A 27,249-nucleotide genomic window follows, 5' to 3' on the forward strand; every position below is an offset into this window, starting at 1 on the left:
GGGCAGAGATGAGAGGCACAGGACACAGATGAGGGGAATAGGACAGAGATGAGGAGAATAGGACAGAGATGAGGGGCACAGGACAGAGATGAGGGGAACAGGACAGAGATGAGGGAAATAAGACAGAGACAAAGGGAAATAAGACAGAGACAAAGGGAATAGGACAGAGATGAGAAGAATAGGACAGAGATGAGGGGCACAGGACAGAGATGAGGGGAACAGGACAGAGATGAGGGAAATAAGACAGAGACAAAGGGAAATAAGACAGAGACAAAGGGAATAGGACAGAGATGAGAAGAATAGGACAGAGATGAGGGGCACAGGACACAGATGAGGGGAATAGGACAGAGATGAGGGGCACAGGACAGAGATGAGGGACATAGGACAGAGATGAGGAGAATAGGACAGAGATGACGGGAACAGGACAGAGATGAGGGGAACAGGACAGAGAGGAGGGAAATAAGACAGAGACAAAGGGAATAGGACAGAGATGAAAGTTGTACACATTTAGCACTTTCTGTCTCGGAGTGAGGAGGAGAGGTTGTTAAATATTTTTAAATTAGAGGTCGAAGATTTCTCATTAGGCAAGTAAACCCAGGACTATGGAGTATGTGGGAATATGGCATTCGGAACACAAACTGATCAGACATGACCTTATTGAATGGTAGAGTAGGACTCAGGGACTAAGTGAAGAACTGCTCCAATTTTGTATGTTGGTATGTCACTAGAGTGAGGCAATAAATGCGCATTTAATGAATGAGATGAATCACCAGGAAGGGTAACTGGGGATGGGTAATAAATTCAGGCTTTGCCCTCGACCCTCAGATCTCAGGAATGAAATAAAAATTACCCCTTAATCTTACGGGGTGGATGTGCAGGACACTGTACTCAAAGGCAAAGCCTGCTTGTGAGATGTGAACATGTCGGGGTGGATTCCTTTTCTTTCGGGCACTCGTATTTCGCAGCCTTCCTTCCCTTTAAGAGGCATCGCGATGACTGATGTAACTTAACACGGGCTTCTGTGTAAGCTGAGGCTAAACAAACACAGATGGATTGCTGAATGCGTTCGTGAAAAAAAATGTTGGCAGGGCAGAGGAAGGGGACTTGAGATGACATTCTCGCATCACTAGAGGCATTGCTACAGAGCTGTTGCTATAGCACTCACACACACACACACACACGTACAGACGGGAGTAAGGGGCTGAAACCCTCCCGGCAGATCATTCAATTAAAACAAAAAACACCTCAGATGTCTTAGTGATAATGAGGACCTCGGCGAGTCTGAATGAAGCAGAGTGGAAGAGACTGTGCACGATAAAGCGGCTGAAACGGAAGAACAGGGATGTTAGCAGGCACGGAGAGATACTGGAGAAAGTTTACGGAGGTGAGGAAGGAAGGCTCGGGGATGCTTTGATCGTCCGGCTGAGCGACACCAGCGACACTTTCCAAGCAGTGGCGGCTGCAGGCTGCGGCGCCGAGTTGCTGGGGCTGAGCCGGGGCGTGGTGAGCCCAGCCCGTGCGCCCGCTGCTCCCGCGCCCGGGGAAGCGGGGGGCGGTGAGGGGCTCAGCCCCGAGTCTGCCGCTCCCGCACGGAGGAAGTGCCCCCGCCCTCCCACGTCCCAAGCGGGCGCCGCCGAGCCGCCGGCGTTCCCCGGGCAGCCGAGCCTGCAGCCCCGCGTGCTGCTGTGCCAGCGGCCCGCCGGCGGCTGCTACACCGGCCTCCCGCCCGCAGCTTACAGCCCGTCGCCTCGGAAGCGGCTGGGAGAGCCGCCCGGCGCCTCCACCGAGATCAAAGCCATCCAACAAACCCGGAGGCTGCTGGCGAACGCCAGGGAGAGGACCAGAGTGCACACCATCAGCGCCGCCTTCGAGGCTCTGAGGAAACAGGTAAGTTGAGAGTATTGGGGAAATGTCATACACCAGCGCTGTATCAATCATTAATGAGCTAGACCCCTGCTAGGGAGCTTGAAGGAAACGCAGATTGTCAACGGCTATCGTAGTATTTCCGTCGATAAGCCTAACTATAAATAAAAGGTGTTAATAGTTCATCTCAGTGTAAATATTGATGACAATGTGTGGTGTTTATATTCAGCCTCCCACTACCTTCTGGAGTTAACAGTAATAACCGGAGTCAAATATTCTCAGGAACAGTCTTCAGTGCAAACTGACAAATGAAGGGATTGTTTTACTGTAGTCCCGTTCAGAATCGGACGGAAAGGAAGCGTTAATTCCACAAAAAGGTTCAGACACTCACAAGAAGTTACTGCTCAGCAAGCCTGGCAGCATCTGTGGAGAGAGAGAAATTAGAGTTAACATCTCGAGCCAACTCAGTTGAAGAGTCAAATCGGACTGTCTTGCTCGCTCTCTCCCCACCCCCCACAGATGCTGCCTGACCTGCTGAGTTTCTCCAGCATTTTCTGCGTTTTATTTCCAGTTTCCAGCATCCACAGCATTTTGCTTTTATTCTCATAAGAAGTTACTCAGTCCAAAACAAGGTGTCAAAGGTTACCTGGGGGTAGGTGGGAATGTGGAATTAAAAGCCGCAATCGGATTGGCCATGATCTTATTGAATGGTGGGGCAGACTCGAGGGGCCAAATGGTCTATTTTTGCCGCTCGTAGGCTTTGGATCCCACTGTAAATTTCAAAATCGCTAGAATACAGCATTTGTTGTTTGATAATCTCTTATTGCTTGTTATAACTCAGCAAGTTTATAGACTCTGAATCAGGTGAGATGGTCCAATCTCAATCCAACAGTTTGTAGGTTACTGTTAAGAAAGACTGCGTCCAGGAAACTGGGAATGGATTAAAGTGATTAAGTGGCAACTATTTTGGGGGGGGGGGGGGGTAAAAAAATGAACACTTTAATATGTTATGCTCCAGTTGGCCTCCGAGTTACGTAATGTAGCAGAAGAAAGGCCGCGTTTGTGGAAGTGTTTACAAATACTGCTCTGTGGACGGGAGGTTAACCCAATCGATGACTGAGAGATTGCACAAAACGAGTTCAGCCCCGAAGTGCGACCTTTGCTGATTGCGGGAATTGGACGAGAGCCCAGCCACGTGTTCTGTGTTGTTGTTTCACTGAAACCATTAAACGGCGGAACTTGGTCGTACCTTAACACAGTTCATCAATATCCAACCGCTAGGTCAACACAACGTGGTCTCCTTTATAAATCCACCTCAGCAATGTGCAGATCCAGTTATTTCGCTTCATAGAGTCTACCCAGTGTTGGGAGAAATTAATGCCTCAGTAGCTACAAGTTTTGTTTGCAATATATAGAGGCCAACCGTTTCAGGTAGCATTTAACCGTGCTTATGAATGACTACACCTGATTATTTCCCTCCACGTGTAGGTTGTGTGGGTGTGTTGAGTACATGCCGTGCCAGACTGACTCATGCTGCATTTCTTCATTCCCCCGCCCCCCATGACTCCGGGCGCCTCTCTGCAGGTTCCTTGCTATTCATATGGACAGAAGCTGTCGAAGTTGGCGATCCTGAGGATAGCGTGTAATTACATCCTGTCCTTGGCCAGGCTGGCTGACCTCGATTACAGCTCCGATCACAGCAACATGAGCTTTTCTGAGTGTGTGGAGCAATGCACCAAGACCTTGCAAGCAGAGGGCAGATCAAAAAAGAGGAAGGTGAGCTTCCAGTACATTTCCAAATAATAAGAAAAAGCCCGCCTTCCTCTTCTCTCTCTTCCCCCCCCCCCCCCAATCGATCGCACACAGCCGAGGCGCCGGAATGAGCTGAGGTTTTTTTTATTTCAGACTCCTTTCCTGACCACACTAACTCCTCCCCTCGCCTCCTGAGTATGCTGTGGTCTCACTGCTAATCTCTACTTTTCGACGGGAACTGAATTGGCCTTTTGCAGAGACTCTCGAGAAGTGAAACATTTCAGAACAGTGCGGTCATGTGTTGGGATTTGCAATGGTGTAGGAGGGGGGGGGGGGAGTGGAGAGGGCGAGGGGGTTGAGACAAGGTTACCGACCCTCCGGGTACTATACATGTTTGCTTACGAAATCGATCAAACTCACAATGTGCAAAACGTCAAATGCAGATTTATCTCTCCATTTTTAAAAAAAAAACTTTTAAAAATAAAATGCAACATTGGTAATGTCATTCTTTGGTTTAAGGATGATCCTTTAGCAGTAAATCTTCATGAAAAAAAAGTCTCGTGAAACAATTAAAAGTGATACAGATTTTCATTCCCACTTTATGACAATGGGAGATTTTTAAACTCCATCTGAACTTCCCTCGGCATTCTTGTACTTTCCAACCGCGATAGTGTCTAATAAATCACACGCTGATCTTGCCACCGTGTTGTTTGTGGAGTGAATGAATGGGAGAAGATGGTTTTTTTTTTCGGGAGTGTTTGGTGTTTGCGCAGCTCCAGACTCCAGATGTTCAGCTGCTGGTGTGGGAAGCGGAGCTGGCGCCACTCAGGGCAGAGGGCAGAACAAAGGCACGCGATTTGGGGAAGAAACACTCAGTCACACGAAGCTTTTGGCACATTCCCCAGCACTCGGCTGGACATCTGTTCCAGAAAACTTTTTTTAATAGCTGCTTTCTGAGCAGCTCCTGAGGATACACTGACTGCAGCTGTTTCATGTGAAGAGAGAGGGAGACGGAAACTCATATGAATGCTATGAATAATATTTTTACAATTTTAAATACAGGAAAGTCGCTATTGGTTTCGTATTTTTTTGTTGAAATTTAAACTGCTTCGTGTTAATTGTTCGATTTACTAAAATGTCACCACCCCACCCCCCTCCCCACCACACACACACACACACACAAGAAATTGGCCAAATTTGAATGTTTAATGTAAGATTATCTTGCTCATTTTGATTTCAAACAGTGCTGTTTTATTCAGAGTTTTGATTGAATTGTTATTTGCTTTTTTAAACAGAAAAAAAATCAAACAAAGGCAACACATTATGCTACAACATTTTGAAGACACACAGCGTCTCCACATTACTAACATTGTGGTTGCCCTCTTAGCTCAAATACTTTTTCACTGTTTGTCACAGTGAAAGAGCTCTGCGCCTCAGTGTGCACACTAACTTTACCTCAGAGTATCTGGCCTGATCACATGGCCAAGAGTGTCCACATGCTCACTACAACATGGAGCACCTTTGAAGTAGTCAAACATGCCAAGTCATTCCATACAGTCATTACCAAACACAAAGCCATATGAGGAGATGAGTGTCCATATCTAAACCTCACAGCTCGCAGTGTTCTGACTGCAATTTCTGGCATACACACATGCATAGCTAGGCAGAGAGATCGAAGCCACCCTCATGGTTATGATACTTCTTCACAGGGTGTTCTGTAACAAAGCTCACTTGGCAGTGAAATTGTTTTAATGGCACAAAATTGGGGTACTTAGCCTCTTGTTTCTCACTGAATCCATCAACCAAGCCATTCAAAAGAATGTGAATATGTAGTAACAGGGAAATTAATGATAAACAGTCATGAAGTGTGGCACTGAAAAGTTAATTTTATAAGTTTATAACCTAATTTCTTAATTAAATAGGGTTGGAGACTCAAAAAAAGCTTTTTCCTGTGTGCCTGTTTTAGTTTTAATCTTAAACCTGTCATCATGGTTTATAAACTCTGCTCTAGACTCTTCAGAGTGTATTTCCCCAACTCCACGGAGACACATTTGGAAAGTGGGGTGTCTGGGAAAGTAGGTGATGGTCACATTGCAAGAGCTCCCTAATATATTCCCACCACCACAGTATGTTTCCAGGGTTGAGTAAACAATTAAGCTGTAAACGTCCATATTGCAGAGGAGGAGATGCTGGACGTCTTAAGATGCATAAAGGTAGATAAACATCCAGGACCTAATCAGGTGTACCCTAGAATTCTGTGGGAAGCTAGTGAAGTGATTTCTGGGCCCCTTGATGAGATATTTGTATCATCAATGGTCACATATGGAGGTGCCAGAAGACTGGAGGTTGGCTAATGTGGTGCCATTGTTTAAGAAAGGTGGTAAGGACAAGCCAGGGAACTATAGACCAGTGAGCCTGACAAGGATGGTGGAAAGGTTGTTGGAGGGAATCCTGAGAGACAGGATTTACATGTATTTGGAAAGGCAAGGACTGATTAGGGATAGTCAACATGGCTTTATGTATGGGAAACATATCTCATGAACTTGATTGAGTTTTTTGAAGTAGTAACAAAGAGGATTGATAAGGGCAGAGCAGTGGACGCAATCTATGTGGACTTCAGTAAGGCATTCGATAGGGTTCCTCATGGTAGACTGGATAACAAGGTTAGATCATATGGAATATAGGGAGAACTAGCCATTTGGATACAGAATTGGCTCAAAGGTAGGAGACAGATGATGGTGGTGAAGGGTTGCATTTCAGACGAGGCCTGTGACCAGTGGTGTGACACAAGGATTGGTGCTGGGTCAATTGCTTTTCATCATTTCTATAAATGACTTAGATGTGAACATAGGAGGTATGGTTAGTAAGTTTGCAGATGACACCAAAATTGGAGGTGTATTGGACAGTGAAGAAGGTTACCTCAAAGAAGAACAGGATCTTGATCAGATGGATCAATGGGTCAAGGATTGGTAGATGGAGTTTGATTTAGATAAATGTGAGGTGCTGTATTTTGGAAAGGCAAATCAGGGCAGGCCTTATATACTTAATGGTAAGGTTGAACAAAGAAACCTTGGAGTGCAGGTTCATAGCTCCTTGAAAGTGGAGTCACAGGTAGATAGGATAGTGAGGAAGGCGTTTGGTATGCTTTCCTTTATTGGTCAGAGTATTGAGTACAGGAGTTGGGAGGTCATGTTGCAGCTGTACAGGATATTGGTTAGGCCACTTTTGGAATACTGCATGCAAATCTGGTCTCCCTCCTATAGGAAGAATGTTGTGAAACTTGAAAACATTCAGAAAAGATTTACAAGGATGTTTCCAGGGTTGGACAGATTGAGAAGTTGAACAGGCTAGGACTGTTTTCCCTGGAGCATCAGAGGCTGAGGGGTGACCTTATAGTGGTTTATAAAATCATGAGGAGCATGGATAGAATAAACAGACAAGGTCTTTTCCCTGGGGTCGGGGAGTCCAGAATAGAGGGCATAGGTTTAGGGTGAGAGGGGAAAGATATAAAAGGGACCCAAGGGGCAGCTTTTTCATGCAGAGGGTGGTACGTGTATGGAATGAGCTGCCAGAGGAAGTGGCGGAGGCTGGTATAATTGCAGCATTTAAGAGGCATTTGGATGGGTATATGAATAGGAAGGAAGGGCTTGGAGGGATGTAGGCCGGGTGCTGGCAGGTGGGACTAGATTGGGTTGGGATATCTGGTTGGCATGGACCGAGAGTCTGTTTCCATGCTGTATATCTCTATGTATCTATGACCTGTCATGAATGGGTAAACAGACAAGGTATTTTCCTTGGGGTAGAGGAGTCCAGAACTAGAGTGCATAGGTTTAGGGTGACAGGTGAAAGATTTTAAAAAACCTAAAGGGGCAACTTCTTCACGCAGAGGGTGGTGCATATATGGAATGAGCTGCCAGATTGAATGGTGGAGGTTGGTACAATTAAAACATTTAAAAGGCATCTGGCTGGGCATATGAATAGGAAGGATTTAGAGGGATCTGGGCCAAATGCTGGGAAAGGAGACTAGATTAGGTTGGGATATCTGGTCAGCATGGTCGAGCTGGACCGAAGGGTCTGTTTCTGTGCTGTACATCTCTATGACTCTATGTTTAAGGCTCCAAAGATTTTGTATGGTGTCAGTATATGTCAGCTGGGATAATGTGAGCAGTTATGACCCCCTTATCTAAATAAAGATATACTAACATTGGAGGCAGTCCAGACAAGGTCCAGTAGGCTGTTTGCAAGTATAAAGGGACTGCCTTATGAGGAGAGTTTGAGGGAGTTGGGCCTGTACTCATTGGTGTTTTGAAGAATGAGAGGTGACCTTATTAAAACAAACAAGTTCTTAGGGGACTTGACAGGGTGGATGCAGAAGTTGTGTTTCCCCTTGTGGGAGAGTCTAGGACCAAAGGGAATTATCTCAAAATAAGGGGGTCTCACATTTAAGATAGACACAAGGGGAACCCCTTCCCTCAGATGGTACTGAATTGTGGAATTCTTTACCATCGAGGGCTGTCAGGGCTAGATCATTGAGTATATCTAAGGCGGAAGTAGACAGATTTTTACTTTGTAAGGGAACAAGGCAGGAAAGTGAAGTCGAGGATTATCACATCAGCTATGATCCTAATTGAATAACAGAGAAGATTAGATGGGCTGAATGGCCTAGTTCTACTCCTATTTCTTATGGTCCCTCTGTTCTTGCACATCCTTAAATGTAACATAGTGTAACATAGCCCTTGATGAAGGGCTGTGGCCCGAAACGTCGATTTTCCTGCTCCTCAGATGCTGCCTGACCTGCTGTGCTTTTCCAGCAACACACTCTTGACTCTGATCTTCAGCATCTGCAGACCTCACTGTCTCCTTAAATATAACATACCCTATTTTACTTAGCATGTTGATGTCCTGCTCACATTTCTCCACCTATCTGCCCACTCCATCAACTTGTATATGTATTTTATGAATCTACACCGTTCACAATGCTTCCACATTTCTGTCAATCACACACCTTGAAATTGTCCTCTGCACACCAAGATCTAGATCCTCAGGCAAACCAAGGGTCCCAGTACCAACTCCTGGGAAACTCCACTGCAAACCTTACACCAGTCTGTAAAGTATCCATGACTCGCTATTTCCTATTAACCAGCCAGTTCTGTACTAATCTTGCTAGTGACAATCCGCTGCTTTTCCCCCATGTCTCTGCACACCACTTCTATCTAAATAATCATCAACTGAACCCACTTCCACCACATTTCCAGGCAGTGCTTTTCATATCCTCACTAGTAATATCAACACAGTCCTGCTGTGACCATACATAGGGTTGCTCTGTCATTAGAAATGAGTGGTGGTAGTTTAACCTGCGGGTCCTGACACCTTAGGCAGTCAGAGGGGTTGAGAAGGGAAGTCTTCCATGGCAACTTCAGCTGGTATGAGAATTAAACCCACATTAATGTTTCACTTGCATTGCTAACTAGCCATACAGCCAACTGAGCTATTCCCTAATTATTTGCTGTAAGAAGAAGTTTTTTTTCTCCATAAGCACGGTCTTTCTTTTTTTTTGTTTCTACCTCCTTTATCATCTAAGCCTCTCTGGATTTGTTTATCCTACTCTCCCTTTTGAGAGAATGTTCCTTGAATGTACCTCTTTGAAGGTTGCCCAATGTTTTGTACAGCTTTTCCTGCCATCCTTTTGTTCTTGTCCACCAGCATAACTCTAGTCTTTCTCCACTGAAGTCAGCCCTCCCTCAGATAATTATTCTGACACTGGATTGGCTCTTTTCTGTACTAAAGGATCTACTGGCTTTGGTTCATTTAAGTATGCCAGCCTGCCTTCCCTGTTGGGGTTGCCTGCGCTGTATAGCTGGCTGCCTTCTGCTTGGACCAGTGCCATCCTGTGCTTGCTACCCCTTCCCCCTTTAATACGACAGGGAGTACAGAGGTGCACAAATGTGACGGTTACACCAGCTGACATGTTTCCAACACATGCAGGTTCAGGTCATGCCACTTGGTGTCAATTATGGGTTCTCAAAGATAAAATCCAACCCTTTGTGTCTCAGGGAGGAAACCCCAGTCTGAGCAGCTGAGGAACCTGTCTGCTGTTGCCATGCTGACCAATGCCAGAAGTCTCCTGCACATAGCCTCACAGCACGTGAATGGTGGACTCATTCTTTGGGTTAAACTGAAAGGGTATGGGAGAATGTGAGAACTGGGTACTGAAGTGGAAGATCAACCAAGGTTTGTATTGAATGGCAGAGCAAGACTGAAGGGGCCAAACTTTAATCATTGCAAAGGCTGGTGACCAAAAGCTGGATCAAATATGCAAATTTTAAGGAGCATTATAGAGGTCAAGTGGCTTACAGAGTGACTCAGATCTCAGGGCCTCAGCAACTGAAAAAATGGCTGTCATGTTTAGATTAAATATGTCGGGGACATATGTGATGCCAGATTTCAAATAGGAAATCTGCTTGGTTTTATAAAATGTGTAAGTTATTAAACTAGTTTAATATAAGAGCAGGAGGTTCAGAGGAGATGTGAGGAAAATCTTTTTCACCCAGAACGTGGTGAGAATCTGGAACTCATTGCCTGTAACAGTGGTAGAAACAGAAACCCTCATAACATATAGGAATCATTTAGATGGGCATTTGCAATGCCCAGGCATATGAAGTCTGGGAAGTGTTGGAAAGTGAGATTAGAATAGTTAGTGGTTGTTTTTGCCAGGCACAGAATGTGATGGGCCAGAGAACCGTTTATTGTGCTGTTGACTTTCTATGACTATGATCCTCTGATCCCTTTGGATCCGCCTTGAGCCCGATACTTCAGTCATACTCAATGCAGAGTGGAGTATGGCAGCAGAGTAGGACTGTTGGTTTCTTTACTTTTTTTTTGTGTTTTTTGACTTTTGTTTACTTTTTTATTCTCTACTCAACTCCATTCCTCAAGTGATATTGGTGGTGTAGAGATGAGCCAGCACTGACTCTAGGAACTCTCAGCCTTGAAGTGAAGTCCAGTGGGGACTCCCTGCTTTAGAATTTCAGGACTGTAATGCCAATCGTTTACCTTTACTTCTTCATTTTTCTAATTTATATCTAATATTTTGTATCTAGGCATCTTTATACCTAGCTTTATATGGACTGTAATGCTGACCTTTTAACTTTATTTCTTCATTGTTCCAATTTATACCTAAGAGTTTTTACCTTGTACTCAAGATGGTAGGAAAATGGTGACTTTGTACACTTGTTGTTTTACTCCCTTATCCCTGTACTTGAGTACATGTAACAATAATACCTAATTCTATTCTATTAAATGGAAGCAGCATGTTATGGCTTCATTTAGTAACTGTTTTGGAGCAGCAGTATACATCTGTCAAAGTATAGCCAAATATCTTTAGAGCAGAAAATCTTAGTGCACAAGAGGTCATTTGGCCCATCATTATGCATATTGGTCTTTGAAAAAAAATTTCCAGTTTCTCTTGGTTCATTGACCTAAACAGTATACATGTCTGTTTTTAAACATCCAACATTTCCATTTTGAAAGATATACTGTAATTGGAAAAAGTATGTCCTTCAACCAATTCGAACAACTTGTTTTTTTCCCCTTGAACTAATGTCACTTCCCATCCTTCTCTGAGAAGGAAAGCCTCTTGCTGGTTAATGCAATATATTTATTTTTACAGAAAATGAGCACATAGGCGACTTTCTAACTCAGAACTTCTGTTAAATTGTCAGAATAATGTGGGCAGTCCAAGCGCAGCAAAAATTGACAATGAAATCCAATTTTGTGTTAGGCTCATTCATTGACAAAACTATGGCAGGAGCTAGCCTGATATGGGATCTTTCCAATAACAGTGTCGCAATGCCCAAAAGCTGCAGTGTGGGTGTTTGATATGTACTACCATTGCATTAGTTATTCCCTCTGTCATGTTTTTAAAAATAGATATGATCTGTGATGGAGAAGCACTTTCTCATATTCCATGCACCTTCTATTCTCTCCTGTTTAGGTGAGGGTAAATTCAATTGTTAGACCTCCTGGATTTCAACAGCATTGCAGATAGCTTTTTAAAATCCATAGCTCTCTCCCACACACTGAACCGATTATTCAGGGTGCAATATGAAAAACAAATGTGAAGCCGACAGTCTGTTAAGGAGATAGAGGATGATAATTGAGAGTTCTGAGTGACTGAGGCATACTATGGAGAGGTTGGGATAACTTTCCAACCGGACTCTAAACATCCCTCGGGAGAGAAATTGCCTGAAAAGGATCAAGAGTGTCTCTAAGAATCCACTAGATCTTCCCTTCAATTAGAAGGAAAATCCATCAGTTACTGTTACCAATTTGCAAAGCTTCCCACAAGACTTTCCTCTCTGGACTCTGCCCAGGCAACGCTTATTGCCCTGGCACCAAATGTTTTTTAAAAATCTGTTCCTTTGGCTCACACACACAAGTGATGGGTGATGCATTGCCATACAATCTATTTTGCCCAACTGCATACTATCACAAGATTTTCCACTTTCATGAACACTGTGCCGTGTTAATGCTTTTAAGGCGAATGCATTTTAACTCACCAGCTAAATAGGAAAGGAGGCAGCTGTATTTATGTAGCTTCTGATCATCTAAGTTTTTGTTTAGCATGTTACATTAATTATTGAATTCAGTGTTTGCTGCCAGGCAGACAACAGTGGCTCCAGCAACACTGGCCAATCTGAAGTTGAAGACCAGGTTAATGCAAGAGCACCCTTCACCCTGTTGCAAAGGTTCAAGTAGATGACTTACCATAATCAAGAGCACCTAGTTAGGAGTAAAGCATACTGGCTTTTCTGGCAATATCCACAATATGAACATTTTCATTTCAGGAGGAATATTAGCCAAGACATTGGAAGAACTCGATACTCTTAACTCTATCTGCCCATCCAGGTTAATGTTATCAAGTCATAGAGATGTACAGCACGGAAACAGACCCTTCGGTCCAACCCGTCCATGCCGACCAGATATCCCAACCCAATCTAGTCCCACCTGCCACCCGGCCCATATCCTTCCAAACCCTTCCTATTCATATACCCATCCAGATGCCTTTCAAATGTTGCAATTGTACCAGCCTCCACCACATCCTCTGGCAGCTCATTCCACATGCACTACCCTCTGTGTGAAAACGTTAGAACATAGAACAATACAGCACAGAACAGGCCCTTTGGCCCACAATGTTGTGCCCAACATTTGTCCTAGCTTAAGCACCTATCCATGTACCTATCCAATTGCCGCTTAAAACGTTGGCCCTTAAAGTCTCTTTTATATCTTTCCCCTCTCACCTTAAACCTACATCCTTTAGTTCTGGACTCCCCCACCTCGGGGAAAAGACCTTGCCTATTTACCCTATCCATGCCCTTCATGATTTTATAAACCTGTATAAAGGTCCCTTTCAGCCTCCGATGCTCCGGGAAAACAGACCCAGCCTATTCAGCCTCGTCACTATAGATCAAATCCTCCAACCCCGGCAACATCCGTGTAAATTTTTTCTGAACCCTTTCAAGTTTTGCAACATCCTTCCGAAACGAAGGAGACCAGAATTGCACACAATATTCCAAATGTGGCCTAACCAATGTCCTGTAGAGCTGCAACATGACCTCAATACTCTGACCAATAAAGGGGCTTCATCTTAATGCCTCATCTGAAGGAGATAATACATATATTCAGTATTCCTCCCCTTGTCTAATTTGGTTTAAAATGCTGAAAGTTTTTACATCTGCTGTCTTCTTCCTTCATGCACTACCCTGTGTGTGAAAATGTTGGCCCTTAATTCTACAGAATTTGTTCACTGTAGATTTCCTTTTTTCCCCAAATTAATCATGAGTTTTATAGTTACGTAATAAATAGTTGAAACAGAGTATGTTATAGAGTACTGGATGATAAATGCCTAAGTTAAGGAAGAATTACATGTTTAGTCTAGAACAAATTACCTAAGCACTCAGTAAGCAAAGAATACAATTGCTGAGTGATTAACAGTGGAACTGGTCTAATTAATGATGATTTGGAAATGTGATTTACATCAATTCAGCATTTAGAAGAGAATATTTCACCAGGAATGCATTGAAAATATTTTTCCTTAAGTTCCAATCATGGTCTGTGTGTCAAGGTGACTGATTTTAGTCAAGGCAACTGTTGGGGTGTACCATTTGACCCATGAGAGGAACATATCAGTTAGAATTTGTAATCTTGTTATTAAACAATCTTTCCTAGAAATGTGTGTTTATATGGATGTCAGATGAGGACAAGATTAGACTTGGCTGTGACACCGTCCACGGTTGTCAATGTAGTCTGTGTTCATAAGTGAAGAATGACCACTTAGGCAATGGGATTAGCAGAGTTCAAACTCGCAGGAGGGGTAGAGGGAGAGATAGGTAAAAGAAGGGGATCTAGTTTCCAGCCTCAGTTTAGCACTAGAACTTGATTATATTCTGTTGTGTGTTGAAAAGTATCTCCTTCTTGATTTGGAGGAGCCGGTGTTGGACTGGGGTGGACAAAGTTAAAAATCTCACAACACCAAGTTATAGTCCAATAGGTTTATTTGGAAGCACTAGCTTTTGAAGTGGTGATCCTTCATCAGCTACTATAACCTGGTGTTGGATTATATCCTGGTGATGTATGATTTTTAACTTTGTCCTTGATTGCCTCTCAGAAGTTTTGGCCCTCACACAAAACAATATTGCATTGTTTGCAACAGTCTGGAATCAATCCATAGATAGCTGTGATAATTTTTCTTTTGTAAAAAGAAGCGGTTTCTTTTTGATACCCCGCAAAGGTAAGTTTTGGTTGTATGGCAAGCAAACTCATTGCTGAGTCAAAGTGCCACAATTTCATGTCAGACACAAGACTTAAGCACATAACTTCATGATGGGAGGGGACACTGTTCTTCAGAAATGCTAATGTGAAACCCTGTCTGTTTATTCCTGTGGTTCAGATGGACATTCACAATGCATTGGGCATTACTGTAGAAAGCAAAGCATTGTCTGGCATCCTGGCCAATACTATCAAAACCAGTTAGCTGATTATTTGTCTTGGGCACTCTGGCTTACACTGAAAAAACAAGTAATTGACCTGAACTCTTTCTTATTCTCTCTCCACAGAAGCTGCTCAGCCTGCTGTCTATTCCTGTTTGTATTCCAGAGTTTCACCAAAAATATCAATTTATTCTTTAACTCTAAAATGAACATGTTGTGAAACTTGAAAGCGTTCAGAAAAGATTTACAAGGATGTTGCCAGGGTTGGAGTTTTTGAGCTATAGGGAGAGGTTGAATAGGCTGGGGCTGTTTTCCCTGGAGACATCTGGATGGGTATATGAATAGGAAGTGTTTGGAGAAATGTGGGCCAGGTGCTGGCAGGTGGGACTGATTGGGATGGGATATCGGGTCAGCATGGACTAGTTGGACCGAAGGGTCCATTCCGTGCTGTACATCTCTATGACTCTAATTCTATGCCAGGTGCTTTGCGTAATGTCAAATAATTGGGATTAAGTGTGATGTACTTCCAAACCTTCCTTATGTTTGTTTATTGCTGGTTATTGTCTTTCTCTCCGTCCACTTCACCTACACACCTTCCTCCTGCTTCTAATGCATTTGTATTTGTGGAAATATGAACCAACAAACCTGCTAACTTCACAGCATGGGGATCCTTCACACCCAATGTTGTTTCCATCAGTTGTCTTGCTTCATGCTCGAATTATTAAGGGATTAAGGGATAAAAGGGGTACAGACAACCTCCTGTCAGGTCTCTCTCAATGTCCATCTTCGTTTGAATGTGAAAGCAGATTTGGAGCAAGGTTAACACAGTTATTACCCGAGACAGCATTTTGCTTTCCCTGTGCCTAATCACAAAGATCAGAAGATACAGGGCGCAAGGTTGGAGCCTACACTGGAGCTGCACCTTATGGAGCTCTACTTATGGAATAGTAGTAGAGCTTGAAGGATGCCCATATCTTACAAATTATTAACCCGAGCTGCTTTTTGGAGAAAACCGAAAAATAAATAAGGGCTCTGTGAAGTGCCCTGAACAGCATTGGGTCATAGAGATGTAAAGCACGCAAATAGACCCTTCGATCCAACTTGTCCATTCCAACCAGATATCCTAACCTAATGTAGTCCCACCTGCCAGCACCCGGCCCATCTCCCTCCAAACCTTCCTATTCATGTACTCATCCAGCTGCCTTTTAAATGTTGCAATTGTACCAGCCTCCCCCACTGCCTCTGGCAATTCATTCTATACACGTACCACCCTCTGTATGAAAAGGTTGCTCCTCAGGTCCCTTTTATATCTTTCCCCTTTCACCCTAAACCTATGCCCTCTAGTTCTGGTCTCTCCACCCCAGGGAAAAGACCTTGTCTATTTACCCTATCCATGGCCCTCATGATTTTATAAACCTCTATAAGGTCACCCCTCAGCCTCCGACGCTCCAGGGAAAACAGCCCCAGCCTATTCAGCCTCTCCGTGTAGCTCAAAACCTCCAATCCTGGCAACATCCTTGTAAATCTTTTCTGAACCCTTTCACGTTTCACAACATCTTTCCAATCGGAAGATGACCAGAATTACACACAATATTCCATGTTGAAGCCTTTCACTCACCAATGTTGAAATTGAATGTAGTCTATTAAAATCTGAATTCATTTCAGATGTCAGAGTTCATTACAGCAAATTAAATACTTCTGCATTTATCACCAGACTGAAATGGAGTGAAACTGTGCCTCTTTTATGGGCCTTACTTTCAGTGAGCCTGACTTTGCCTTTAAGTCTGCCCCTAATACAAAACACATTTGACTGCCAACAGCTGCTAGTAAACTCAGTACTCTATGGGTTAATTAATCTCATCCTATTCTGCATGGTCTACAACTAATTCCTATCATAAATTACACTCTGCCATTTCAGGAATGATCCAGGGAAGGAGCGACATATCACAGGAACATCACACAGTGAACTGGTGTCTAGCCAACACTGACAGGGAAAGCAGACGCATAAGACATGGAAGACCAGATTTAGGATTGCAGGAGACTTTCCACAGAACAGAGGCTAATGCAAAAGAAACTATGTTGCCGATTTGAGGGAAATCAAAATGAAGCCACTTTTATTGTGAATACATATCGACCTTTAAGAACAGTCAAGTCTCTAGATGTGCAATCTGCTCAGCACTTTCTCTTGCTTTTGAAGAAAGAAGATGTTGTTTTGAGCCACCACTGACAGCACAGAGAACAAGATAAAGAGGAATCATGCAATTTTAATGTTGATAGTTAAAAATCAAGCCAACACGTGCAGGCCCACTGGGTACAATGTAATGCATTTTGTTTTTGTAGCTGGTTAACAAGAATTTATGATGCTGTAGAGGAGTTTATAACAAATCATCTGCGTGCCAGGATTAATTGCATATTTTTGATACTATAAAATCGGAATACTTTGCTGTAAAAAGAGTTGGCTTAATTTGATGAATTCAAGCTAAAAAAACTAATGCTAGTTATTTCAAAAACTCCAGTATTTTCAGTGAGTTGGTTATAATGCCAATGACCCTATCTGTGATCTCGTGTATTTTCAGCTGTCTTCTGGTTGTGTATTAGCAAGTGTTCTCCTGCTGCTAACAAATCACAGCAGGGTCTCCTTACAATTGAGTGGTCAGACAATCAGAAAGCCCACTGATATGACATGCACTTTATGATCTATGTAATCACACTGTTCTTTGTATTATTGTGGGGTCATATTAATCACTACCATTAATATACAAGTGTCTATAAAAGTATTTGAGATGGCTTTTAGAAGTCAGTTATTGTGTTGTGAGGAAGTCGGGATGCAAATAGTTTTGAATGTGTTTTGTTGAATTTCTTTTCAGAAGCATTAACTGTGCAGATTGGAGTGTTCCCTAGGTTCACCCATCTCACACAAGGATGGACCAATGCACTTGGCCTCTCTGCTTGTTTGAGGAGCATTGACTAGTGTGACCATTCCTAATGAATATCCACAGACTAATCCTTGTTGGAAAAACACGTGCATGATGATCGCATGAGGGCAAGGATTAAATTTGGTTCTGATGCCAATGGTTAAATGGGATCGAGTGAAACCTTAGAAGAGTATAAAGGCAGTAGGAGTATACTTAAGAGGGAAATCAGGAGGGCAAAAAGGGGACATGAGATAGCTTTAGCAAATGGAGTTAAGGAGAATCCAAAGGGTTTTACAAGTACATTAAGGACAAAAGGGTAACTAGGGAGAGAATAGGGCCCCTCAAAAATCAGCAAGGTGGCCTTTGTGTAGAACTGAAGGAGATGGGGGAGATACTAAACGAGTATTTTGCATCAGCTTTTACTGTGGAAAAGGGCATGGAAGATATAGAATGTTGAAATAGATGGTGGCATCTTGAAAGATGTCCATATTATAGAGGAAAGAGTGCTGGATGTCTTGAAATGCATAAAAGTGGATAAATCCCCAGGACCTGATCAGGTGTACCCTAGAACTTTGTGGGAAGCTAGGGAAGTGATTGCTGGGCCTCTTGCTGAGATATTTGTATCATCAATAGTCACAGGTGAAGTGCCGGAAGACTGGAGGTTGGCAAACGTGGTGCCACTGTTTAAGAAGGGTGGTAAGGACAAACCAGGGAACTATAGACCAGTGAGCATGACGTCGGTTGTGGGCAAGTTGTTGAAGAGAATCCGGAGGGACAGGATTAAATTAGATTAGATTCCCTACAGTGTGGAAACAGGACCCTAGGCCCACCAAGTCCACACCAACCCTCTGAAGAGCAACCCACCCAGACCCATTCCCCGTTACCCCTGACTAATGCACCTAACTTGCACATCCCCGAATGCTACGGCAATTTAGCATGGCCAATTCACCTAAGCTGCATATCTTTTGACTGTGGGAGGAAATTGGAGCGCTTGGAGGAAACCCACACAGACACGGGGAGAATGTGCAAACTCTACACAGACAGTCTCCAGAGGCGGGAATCGAATCCGGGTCCCTAGCACTGTGAGGCAGCAGTGCTAACCACTGGATGTACATGTATTTAGAAAGGCAAGGACTGATTAGGGATAGTCAGCATGGCTTTGTGTATGGAAAATCATGTCTCACAAACTTGATTGAGGTTTTGAAGTAACAAAGAGTATTGGTGAGGGCCGAGTGGTAAACGTGATTTGTATGGACTTCAGTAAGGCGTTCGATAAGGTTCCCCATGGGAGACTGATTAGCAAGGTTAGATCTCATGGAATACAGGGAGAACTAGACACTTGGATACAGAACTGGCTCAAAGGTAGAAGATAGAGGGGGGTGGTGGAGGGTTGTTTTTCAGACTGGAGGCCTGTGACCAATGGAATGCCACAAGGATCGGTGCTGGGTCCACTACTTTTTGATGTGAGCATAAGAGGTATAGTTAGTAGGTTTGCAGATGACATCAAAATTGGAGGTCTAGTGGACAGCGAAGAAGATTACCTCAAATTACAATGGGATCTTGACCAAATGGGCCAATGGACTGAAGAGTGGCAGATGGAGTTTAATTTAGATAAATGGGAGGTGCTGCATTTTGGGAAAGCAAATCTTAGCAGGACTTATACACTTAATGGTAAGGTCCTAAGGAGTATTGCTGAACAAAGAGACCTTGAAGAGCAGGTTCATAGCTCCTTGAAAGTGGAGTCGCAGCTGGATAGGATAGTGAAGGTGGCGTTTGGTATGCTTTCCTTTATTGGTCAGAGTATTGAGTACAGGAGTTGGGAGGTCATGTTGCGGTTGTACAGGACATTGGTTAGGCCACTGTTGGAATATTGTGTGCAATTCTGGTCTCCTTCCTATCAGAAAGATGTTGTGAAACTTGGAAGGGTTCAGAAAAGATTTACAAGGATGTTGCCAGGGTTGGAGGATTTGAGCTATAAGGAGAGGCTGAACAGGCTGGGGTTGTTTTCCCTGGAGTGTCAGAGGCTGAGGGGTGGATCTTAGAGGTTTATAAAATCATGAAGGGCATGGATAGGGTAAATAGACAAGGTCTTTTCCCAGGGGTGAGGGAGACCAGAACTAGAGAGCATAGGTTTAGGGTGAGAGGGGAAAGATATAAAAGAGACCTAAGGGAGAGCTTTTTCTCCCAGAGGTTGGTGTGTGTATGGAATGGGCTGCCAGAGGAAATGGTGGAGGCTGGTACAATTGCAACACTTAAAGGCATCTGGAGGAGTATATGAATAGGAACTGTTCCCTTTTCTCAGTTCCAACCTGCTATCTCAGCACCGTCCCCATGACCTGTCCTACCTGCCAATCTTCCTTCCCACCTCTCCGCTCCAACCTATCACCTTCATCCCATCTCCGTCCACCTATTGTACTCATAACTACCTTCTCCCCAGCCCCACCCCGTCCCATTTATTTCTCCACCCTGGAGACTCCCTGCCTCATTCCTAATGAACGGAGTTTGCTCGAAACGTCGATTTTCCTGCTCCTCAGATGCTGCCTGACCTGCTGTGCTTTTCCAGCACCACTCTAATCGAATATGGATTGAAGGGTCTGTTTCTGTGCTGTACATCTCTATGACCTGTCATGAGTAGAGAACACTTGGACAAATGGCCACATAGCTGAGGCACTAAGTGGGACCTGGCAACTTTGAAACCCTTCAGCACCATCATAGAGAAAGATGTGAGTAGATGACTGATCAAGGGAATGTCAGGGATTAAAATGTAGGGGCAGAAAAATTAGGTCATTCAACCCATCAAGTCTGCTTTACCATTCAATCATGGCTATGTGTTTATCAATCCTATTCTCCTGCCTTCTCCCCTTAATCCTCGATTCATTTACCAATCAAGAACCTGTCTAGCATTGTCCTAAGTACTCAATTCCTTGGCCTCCACAGCCTTCTGCAGCATTGAGTTCCATAGATCAACCACCCTCTAGCTAAAAAAAAAAATCCCCTTCATCTCAGCTTGAAAGCATCATCCTCAGACTATACATTGGGGTCCTCGTCTCTCCTACTCATGGAAATATCTTCTCAACATATATTCTATCCAGGCCAATCAGTGTTCTCGAAGTTTCAATCAGATCACCCCCTCATCCTTCTGAGCTCCGCTGTGGACAGACCCAGAGTCCTGAACCATTCCTGCTATGGCAAGCCTTCATTCTTCTGTAAAACCTCTCTGGAACCTTTCAATCTCAACACATCTTTCCTTAGATATTGGACCCAAAGCTTATAAAGTGCCACTTGGTTGATTAATGCTTGTCGAGCAAACCTCCATCAGCTTCATATGACATCATATTACTCTAAATGCCTGGTTGACGTTTATCTTAAATGCTATCCAGGAAAGCGGAATGATTAAAACCAAAATGCCCCAAAATGGTCACAGTTACCAAAGAAAAATTAACTTTTTTTCTTATTTGTTCAAGGCTTGTGGATGCACTAATCACCAAAATGTTTACTGCCCATCCCTTGTTACCCTGTTTTCTTCAACCACTGCAGCCCTTTGGGTATACAAGCACCCACAATGCTCTTAGGAAGAGTGTTCCAGGTTTTTGACCCAGTAACAGTGAAGGAGCAGAGATATATTTCCAAATCATAGAGATGTACTCAGGATGGTGAGTTGATTGGAGGGCAACTTGAAGGTGATAATGTTCCCATGTATCTGCTTCCCTTGTCCTTCTAGGTGGAAGTGCTCATGGGTTTGGAAGATCCTGTCTAAGGAGTATGGATGAGTTACTGGGGTTGCATTGCTGCTACTGAGCATTGCTAGTGAGGTGAGTGAATGTTCAAATTGGTGACTGGGCTATGATTCAAGTATCTGTTTTGTCCTGAATGATGACAAGCTTCTTGAATATTATTGGACCTACACTCATTTAGGCAGCATTCCATCACATCCCCACCTTTTAGATGTTGCATACACCTTGCTGCAGGATTCTGAGACTTTGTCTTGAACTTGTAGCCATTTATTTATATTGGAAGACCAGTTCAGTTCCTGGTCAATGATACCACCAGGATGCTGATAGTAGCAATGGAGATCCCATTGAACATCAAGGGGAGATGGCCAGGTTCCAACTTGAAGTTGGTCATTGCCTGGCACTTGTGTGGCACAAAAGTTACTTGCCACTTAGCAGCACAAGCCAGGTCTTACTACATTGGACATGGATGGTTTGTAACTGAGCAGTTGCAAACGGTGCTGAACCAACACTATGAAATTATATCTGTATTAAATGCTTTCAAAATTCCATCCACGGAATAAATATCATATTATCCTATGGATAATTTCAGTAAAAATGTTTTTCTATCATCCTCAGAACGAAAAGGCAATCTCAAAAATGGTGTTTTCAACCCCCAACGCCCCCATGATTAATTAATTATATCTACTCTGTATTAATATACTGAGGACTCAGGAGTAACTCCATAATAGTGTAATGGAAACCCTATAACAAATCTCCCTAAGTAGACTTGACAATCCAGATGGTTGAACAACTATAGGACATTGAGAGGTTTGGCTTTGCTGCAGAACAAGAAGATGCCATCTTACTCTATTCAGATAGTTCCATAAATCAGGTTGGATGGCCGTTGACTGAGAAGGAGAGGAAAGCAGTGATCTCCCACTGGTAAACCACTCAATTTTAGACAGTCATCTCCAGACGTGTCCCTGTCTGTCCTCATAGCTTCTTAGCCTTGGCTTGGTCAACAAATGACTAATGTCCACGGTTTAGATCAGTGCACTGTTTCCTTCCCAAACAAGAGGTAATTGTTTTTCTCCCAGAGAGTAGTGGATGTCTGGAACTCACTGCCTGAAGGGGTCATCAGAAACTCTTGTTACATTTACAGTATTTAGATATTCACTTGCACTGTGATTGCCTCCAGGGCTATGGGCCAAAAGCTAGGAAATTGGATCAGTGTGGTCTGATCTTAGTTGTCTGGCACAAACACCATGGGCTGAATGGACTCCTGAGCTCTACAGGTCGGAGGTAAATAACTCACACAGTGAAATCAGAAATCCTCCCTGTGCAGATTTCCCTTCAGCTACTGAGAACTCATACGGCATTATCCAAGAGGAAAATAGTGCCGATGTTGAGTATCTGAAATAAGATCAGAAAATGCTGGAGACACTCACCAGGAGTGACAATGTGGAGGTGGTGAGGGTCTCAGCAGCCAACTGGAAGTCCCGTGAGAGACTCACATTGCCCATCAGAAACCGGTGCCAATCACATCATGCTGAGGGAACCAGCAGGACTTTGTCTGGAATGCAGACCCCCAAGGAGGGCATTCAAAACTCCACCCCTCCCCCTAACTCCTCCCAAGTGTGGCTCTCTCAGGCATGACCTACTGGCCATCCAGAGGCTGCCAGCCCCTCTTGCACTCCACAGCACCATCCAGGGGGCTGTGGCTGCTTTCCGGCATAGCATGCCTAGTTTTTCTGGATGATGAGGGAGCCAAGACCGGAGACGATCATTTCTGAAGGTGAGGAGTTTCCCAGGTTGAGGTTCAGAGGCGGTTGGAAATAATGGTCAGGATGTGGCTCACAGTTCGACTCAGTCCCTCACGATCAGGCCTTTGATCGAGGGAGAAACATTCACCTGCTCATACCCGAGGTGATGAGATACCCACACATGGTGATACTTCCAGTTGAGTTAATCCCAATAGTAGCAGGTTGAGCCCCTTATGCGGTTACTTATCTGCCACTTAAGGACCTCCGTTGGTGACAGAGTGGGAAGGTTGCAACCCAGAGGAGATGACTGGGTTTGCGTACCCGCTCCCTGGCATTCTGAAGTGCCCTTCCTGCTGCCAACCTCACCAACTCTGGAAGCATCAAGTGTTAATATTTCCAATCAGCAACTTTTCATCTGAAGTAAGCAAGTTGGAGCTGTTACAGATTTAAAGCCAGTAGGGAAAGAGAGGAAGGAACTAACTGGCAGGTCTATGATTCTACTGAATGCAGAAGAGATTAAGTAAGAAAAGTGTAAGTTAAAAGTATAAACATGCTGATGGATTGCCACGCGAGTCAGATACACATTGATCAAAAGAAATGGTATTTGTTTTATGACATGACTGCCAAGAAACTGCACATATTTATACAGAAACATATTACAGTTTTTAAAAACAAGTGATGAATAATACACCTGAGGTTTTCATTCTGTTGGACAAAGTACAAAACAATTAATCTTCAGACAGTATGCTCCTGTGTATCCTGAAATCAGTTACCTTAGACCGGAACAAGGATGTTATAAATGTGGCCTGCTCTCAGTGGAGTGAGTCTGTGGCTTGGAAAAATAAAGCCAATAGGAATACAGCTTCCAAGTCTGTTTATACTGGATCATGGAATGCTAAACTCTCCTTGGTGACTGAGTGATACAGCATAGAAAAACACTCTTCAGCTCATCATGCCTGAGCCAGCACTTTGAATGAGCTATCCAATTAACACCACTCTCCTATCCTGTTCCCACAGCCCTGAGAAATATTCTTCTTCCATTATTTAACCAATACTCATGTGCAAGCTATTCCTGAATCTGCATTGTCCACCTTGCAGGCAGTGCATCAAGGTCTGCACATCACACCTCGGTTTCTTTTACCAGTGACCATCAATCTTTGTCCTGAGCCTCTAGCACACCTTGTACTGAAGGAAATCTGCCACTTCTGAAAAAACAGCATTTCTTGGCAGCCTGTGCTCCAAAAAAATGTTTAGCGTGCAAGCATCTCCTGGGACTCCCGACAATGTGTTGACAGGATACAACTTTGGCCAAAGTTTGATATGCTCGAGATAGGCAGTTTTATTGGGTTCAGAGTCTTATGTCTCACTGCATTATTTTTCAGTGATCACAGGTTTGTTACTGTGCCATTTAATCCATCCTGTCTATACTAGCTCTCAAAATGGGACTTTGTGCTTTTCACCCACCTGTGACATCGCACATTATTTCTGTCTAAAAATTATCCTGCCTCCACCACACTTAAGAGACAAAAAAAAACTGCAGATGCTGGAATCCAAGGTCAACAAGCAGGAGCCCAATCTGGGCTTCTCTACATCGGGGAGGCCAAATGTTTTGCTGAGCATCTCAGCCCTGACCTCCCAGTCACTGTCCATTTTAATTCCACTTCCCACTCCCTTTCTAACATGACCATCATTGGTCTCCATTACCATCACCAATCAGGTCGCAAATTGAGGAGGAACACTTCATCTTCCCCCGGTCAGCCTACAGCCTGGAGGACTCAACGTTGAGTTCTCCAATTTCAAATAAACTCCCTTCCCATCCCCCAACGCTCTTCCTATTCTTCTCATCGATCCTTCCATCCAGCTACCAACCAGATTCATTCCTCCCATTGACCAACAAGGTCGAAAGGATCATCCCTTCACTCAGTGTACATTGGGGTCCTCATCTCTCCTACTCATGGAAATATCTTCTCAACGTATATTCTATCCAGGCCAATCAGTGTTCTCTAAGTTTCAAATCAGATCACCCCCTCATCCTTCTGAGCTCCACTGAGGACAGACCCAGAGTCCTCACCATTCCTCCTTTGGCAAGCCTTCATTCTTCTGCAAAACTTTTCTGAACTTCTTTCAATCTCAACACATCCTTCCTTACATACTTATAAAGTATACTTATAAAGCGCCACTTGGTTGATTAATGCTTGTCGGGCAAACCTCCATCAGTTTCATATGAAATAATATTACTCTAAATGCGTTCACCTATCCTCACTTTACCACCCAGCCGCTCCACCCCCTTTATCTGTAGCTCCCCTTACACCCACCCCCAGTCCTGAACAAGGGTCACACTCGAAGTGTTGACCTCCACCTTCTGATGCTGCCTGGCTTGCTGTCTTCTAGCCTCCTGCTTGTCCACTACACTTCCAAGCAGTACCTTCACTACTCACCGAATGGAAAGGCTTTCTCTCAACACGTTTACTAATTTTGCAAATCAGTGCCCACTTCTTATGCTGATGGAGGGCTTTTGCCTAAAACGTTGATTTTACTTCTCCTTGAATGCTGCCTGACCAGCTTTTCCAGCACCACACTCTTGACTCTAATCTCCAGCATCTGCAGTATTCACTTCCATATGTCTGCTCTATACATGGTTTTGTGAACTTCAATCAAATCTCCTCTTGGTCTTTTCCTCTCCAAAAGATATCAGCTGTAATTTCTTCATTCCATCTTCCCATGCCCATCAACCTGTTTACACGGTCTCATCCTTCCTAAAATGTGGCACCAATAACTGTGCACGATGTATACTATTGTATGTGCTGCACTCAAGGTGAAGTTTAACTCATGTCTTATACAGGTTCGGCTTAACTTCCCTGTTCAAGTGATCTGCACTTTCCACCTGTACTGCCACCTTAAATGGCTTTTGTACATACCTACAGGTACAGTCACAACATTTAAAAGGCATCTGGATGGGTATATGAATGGGAAGAGATTAGGGCGATGTGGGCCAAATACTGGCAAATGGGACTAGATTAATTTAGGATATCTGGTCAGCATGGACGAGTTAGACCGAAGTTGGTTTCCGTGCTGTACATCTCTGTGACTCTATGAGTCTATATGGGCCAAACAAGCAAGTGGGATTAGTTTAGGAAACTTGGTCAGCATAGACAAGTTGAACCAAAGGGTCTGTTTCCATTCTGTATGATTTTATGTCAGTTGTTGGTGATGTCAATGCACTTGAAATGCTCTCCAGTCCTTTCCTATGTTAACAGTGCTATATAAATAGAGTCAAAGAGATGTATAACATAGAAACAGACCCTTCGGTCCAACCCGTCCATGCTGACCAGATATCCCAACCCAATCTAGTCCCATTTGCCAGCACCTGGCCCATATCCCTCCAAACCCTTCCTATTCATATGCCCATCCAGGTCAGGCAGCATCCAAGGAGCAGGAGAATCGATGTTTCAGGCATAAGCCTGACCCGCTGCGCTTTTCCAGCGACACATTTTTCAGCTATTCATATACCCATTCAGATGCCTTTTAAATGCTGTAATTGTACCAGCCTCCACCACTTCCTCTGGCAGCTCATTCCATACACATACCACCCTGTGTGTGAAAAAGCTGCCCCTTAGCTCCCTTTTATATGTTTCCCCTCTCACCATAAACCTATTCCCTCTATTTCTGGACTCCCCCACCCCAGGGAAAAGACTTTGTCTATTTACCCTATCCATGCCCCTCATGATTTTATAAACCTCTATAAGGTCACCCCTCAGCCTCCGACACTCCAGGGAAACAGCCCTAGCTTATTCAGCCTCTCCCCTTAGCTCAAATCCTCCAATCCTGGCAACATCCTTCTAGATCTTTTCTGAACCCTTTCAAGTTTCACAACATACCTCCGAGAGGAAGACCAGAATTGCACGCAATATTCCAAAAGTGGCCGAATGCAAGTTGGTTTTATTGTATAGAATTGAGTTCTTCTGACTATGTTCTTCCTCGTTATAATCACTTTCCAAATCTCACTTCTAGCCTGAAACAACTGTGAGGGTGATGCATTTATACTTCAGTCAACATCCAGGGAGGAATGGCAATGCAACAGTCATTCATGTTCCAGTAGTTACTGGGGTCACATGACTTCTGTGGTTGGCTCTTAACTGCCTTCTGAAAAGCAAGCTACTAAGCCCAAAAGGAAAGTTAGTTTGGACAACAAATGCTGGTCTTGCCAGCAATGCCCTCATCCCGTGTTAAAAAATAAAGCTGCCACATAATATTG

At 43.8% G+C, this 27,249-nt stretch overlaps 1 protein-coding gene across 3 annotated transcripts; it reads left to right on the forward strand.

Annotated features, from left to right (window-relative positions):
• Nucleotides 1-1,006: 1,006 nt before the first annotated feature.
• atoh8 (atonal bHLH transcription factor 8) lies at nucleotides 1,007-27,249 on the forward strand. 3 transcript variants are annotated; one of them, XM_072576124.1, is made up of 4 exons: nucleotides 1,007-1,887; nucleotides 3,448-3,639; nucleotides 21,240-21,330; nucleotides 27,006-27,249. In XM_072576124.1, the coding sequence occupies exons 1-3, from the start codon at nucleotides 1,264-1,266 to the stop codon at nucleotides 21,273-21,275; spliced, it is 852 nt and encodes a 283-aa protein (XP_072432225.1). In that variant the 5' UTR covers nucleotides 1,007-1,263; the 3' UTR covers nucleotides 21,276-21,330; nucleotides 27,006-27,249. The 3 variants fall into 3 exon arrangements, with proteins under 3 accessions (XP_072432225.1, XP_072432217.1, XP_072432235.1); XM_072576116.1 differs by lacking the exons at nucleotides 21,240-21,330; nucleotides 27,006-27,249 and adding an exon at nucleotides 3,769-4,120 and having other exon boundaries at nucleotides 1,008-1,887; XM_072576134.1 differs by lacking the exons at nucleotides 21,240-21,330; nucleotides 27,006-27,249 and adding an exon at nucleotides 16,522-17,390 and having other exon boundaries at nucleotides 1,023-1,887.

The sequence above is a fragment of the Chiloscyllium punctatum genome, chromosome 1, assembly GCF_047496795.1.
Source record: "Chiloscyllium punctatum isolate Juve2018m chromosome 1, sChiPun1.3, whole genome shotgun sequence".
Lineage (NCBI taxonomy): Eukaryota > Metazoa > Chordata > Chondrichthyes > Orectolobiformes > Hemiscylliidae > Chiloscyllium > Chiloscyllium punctatum.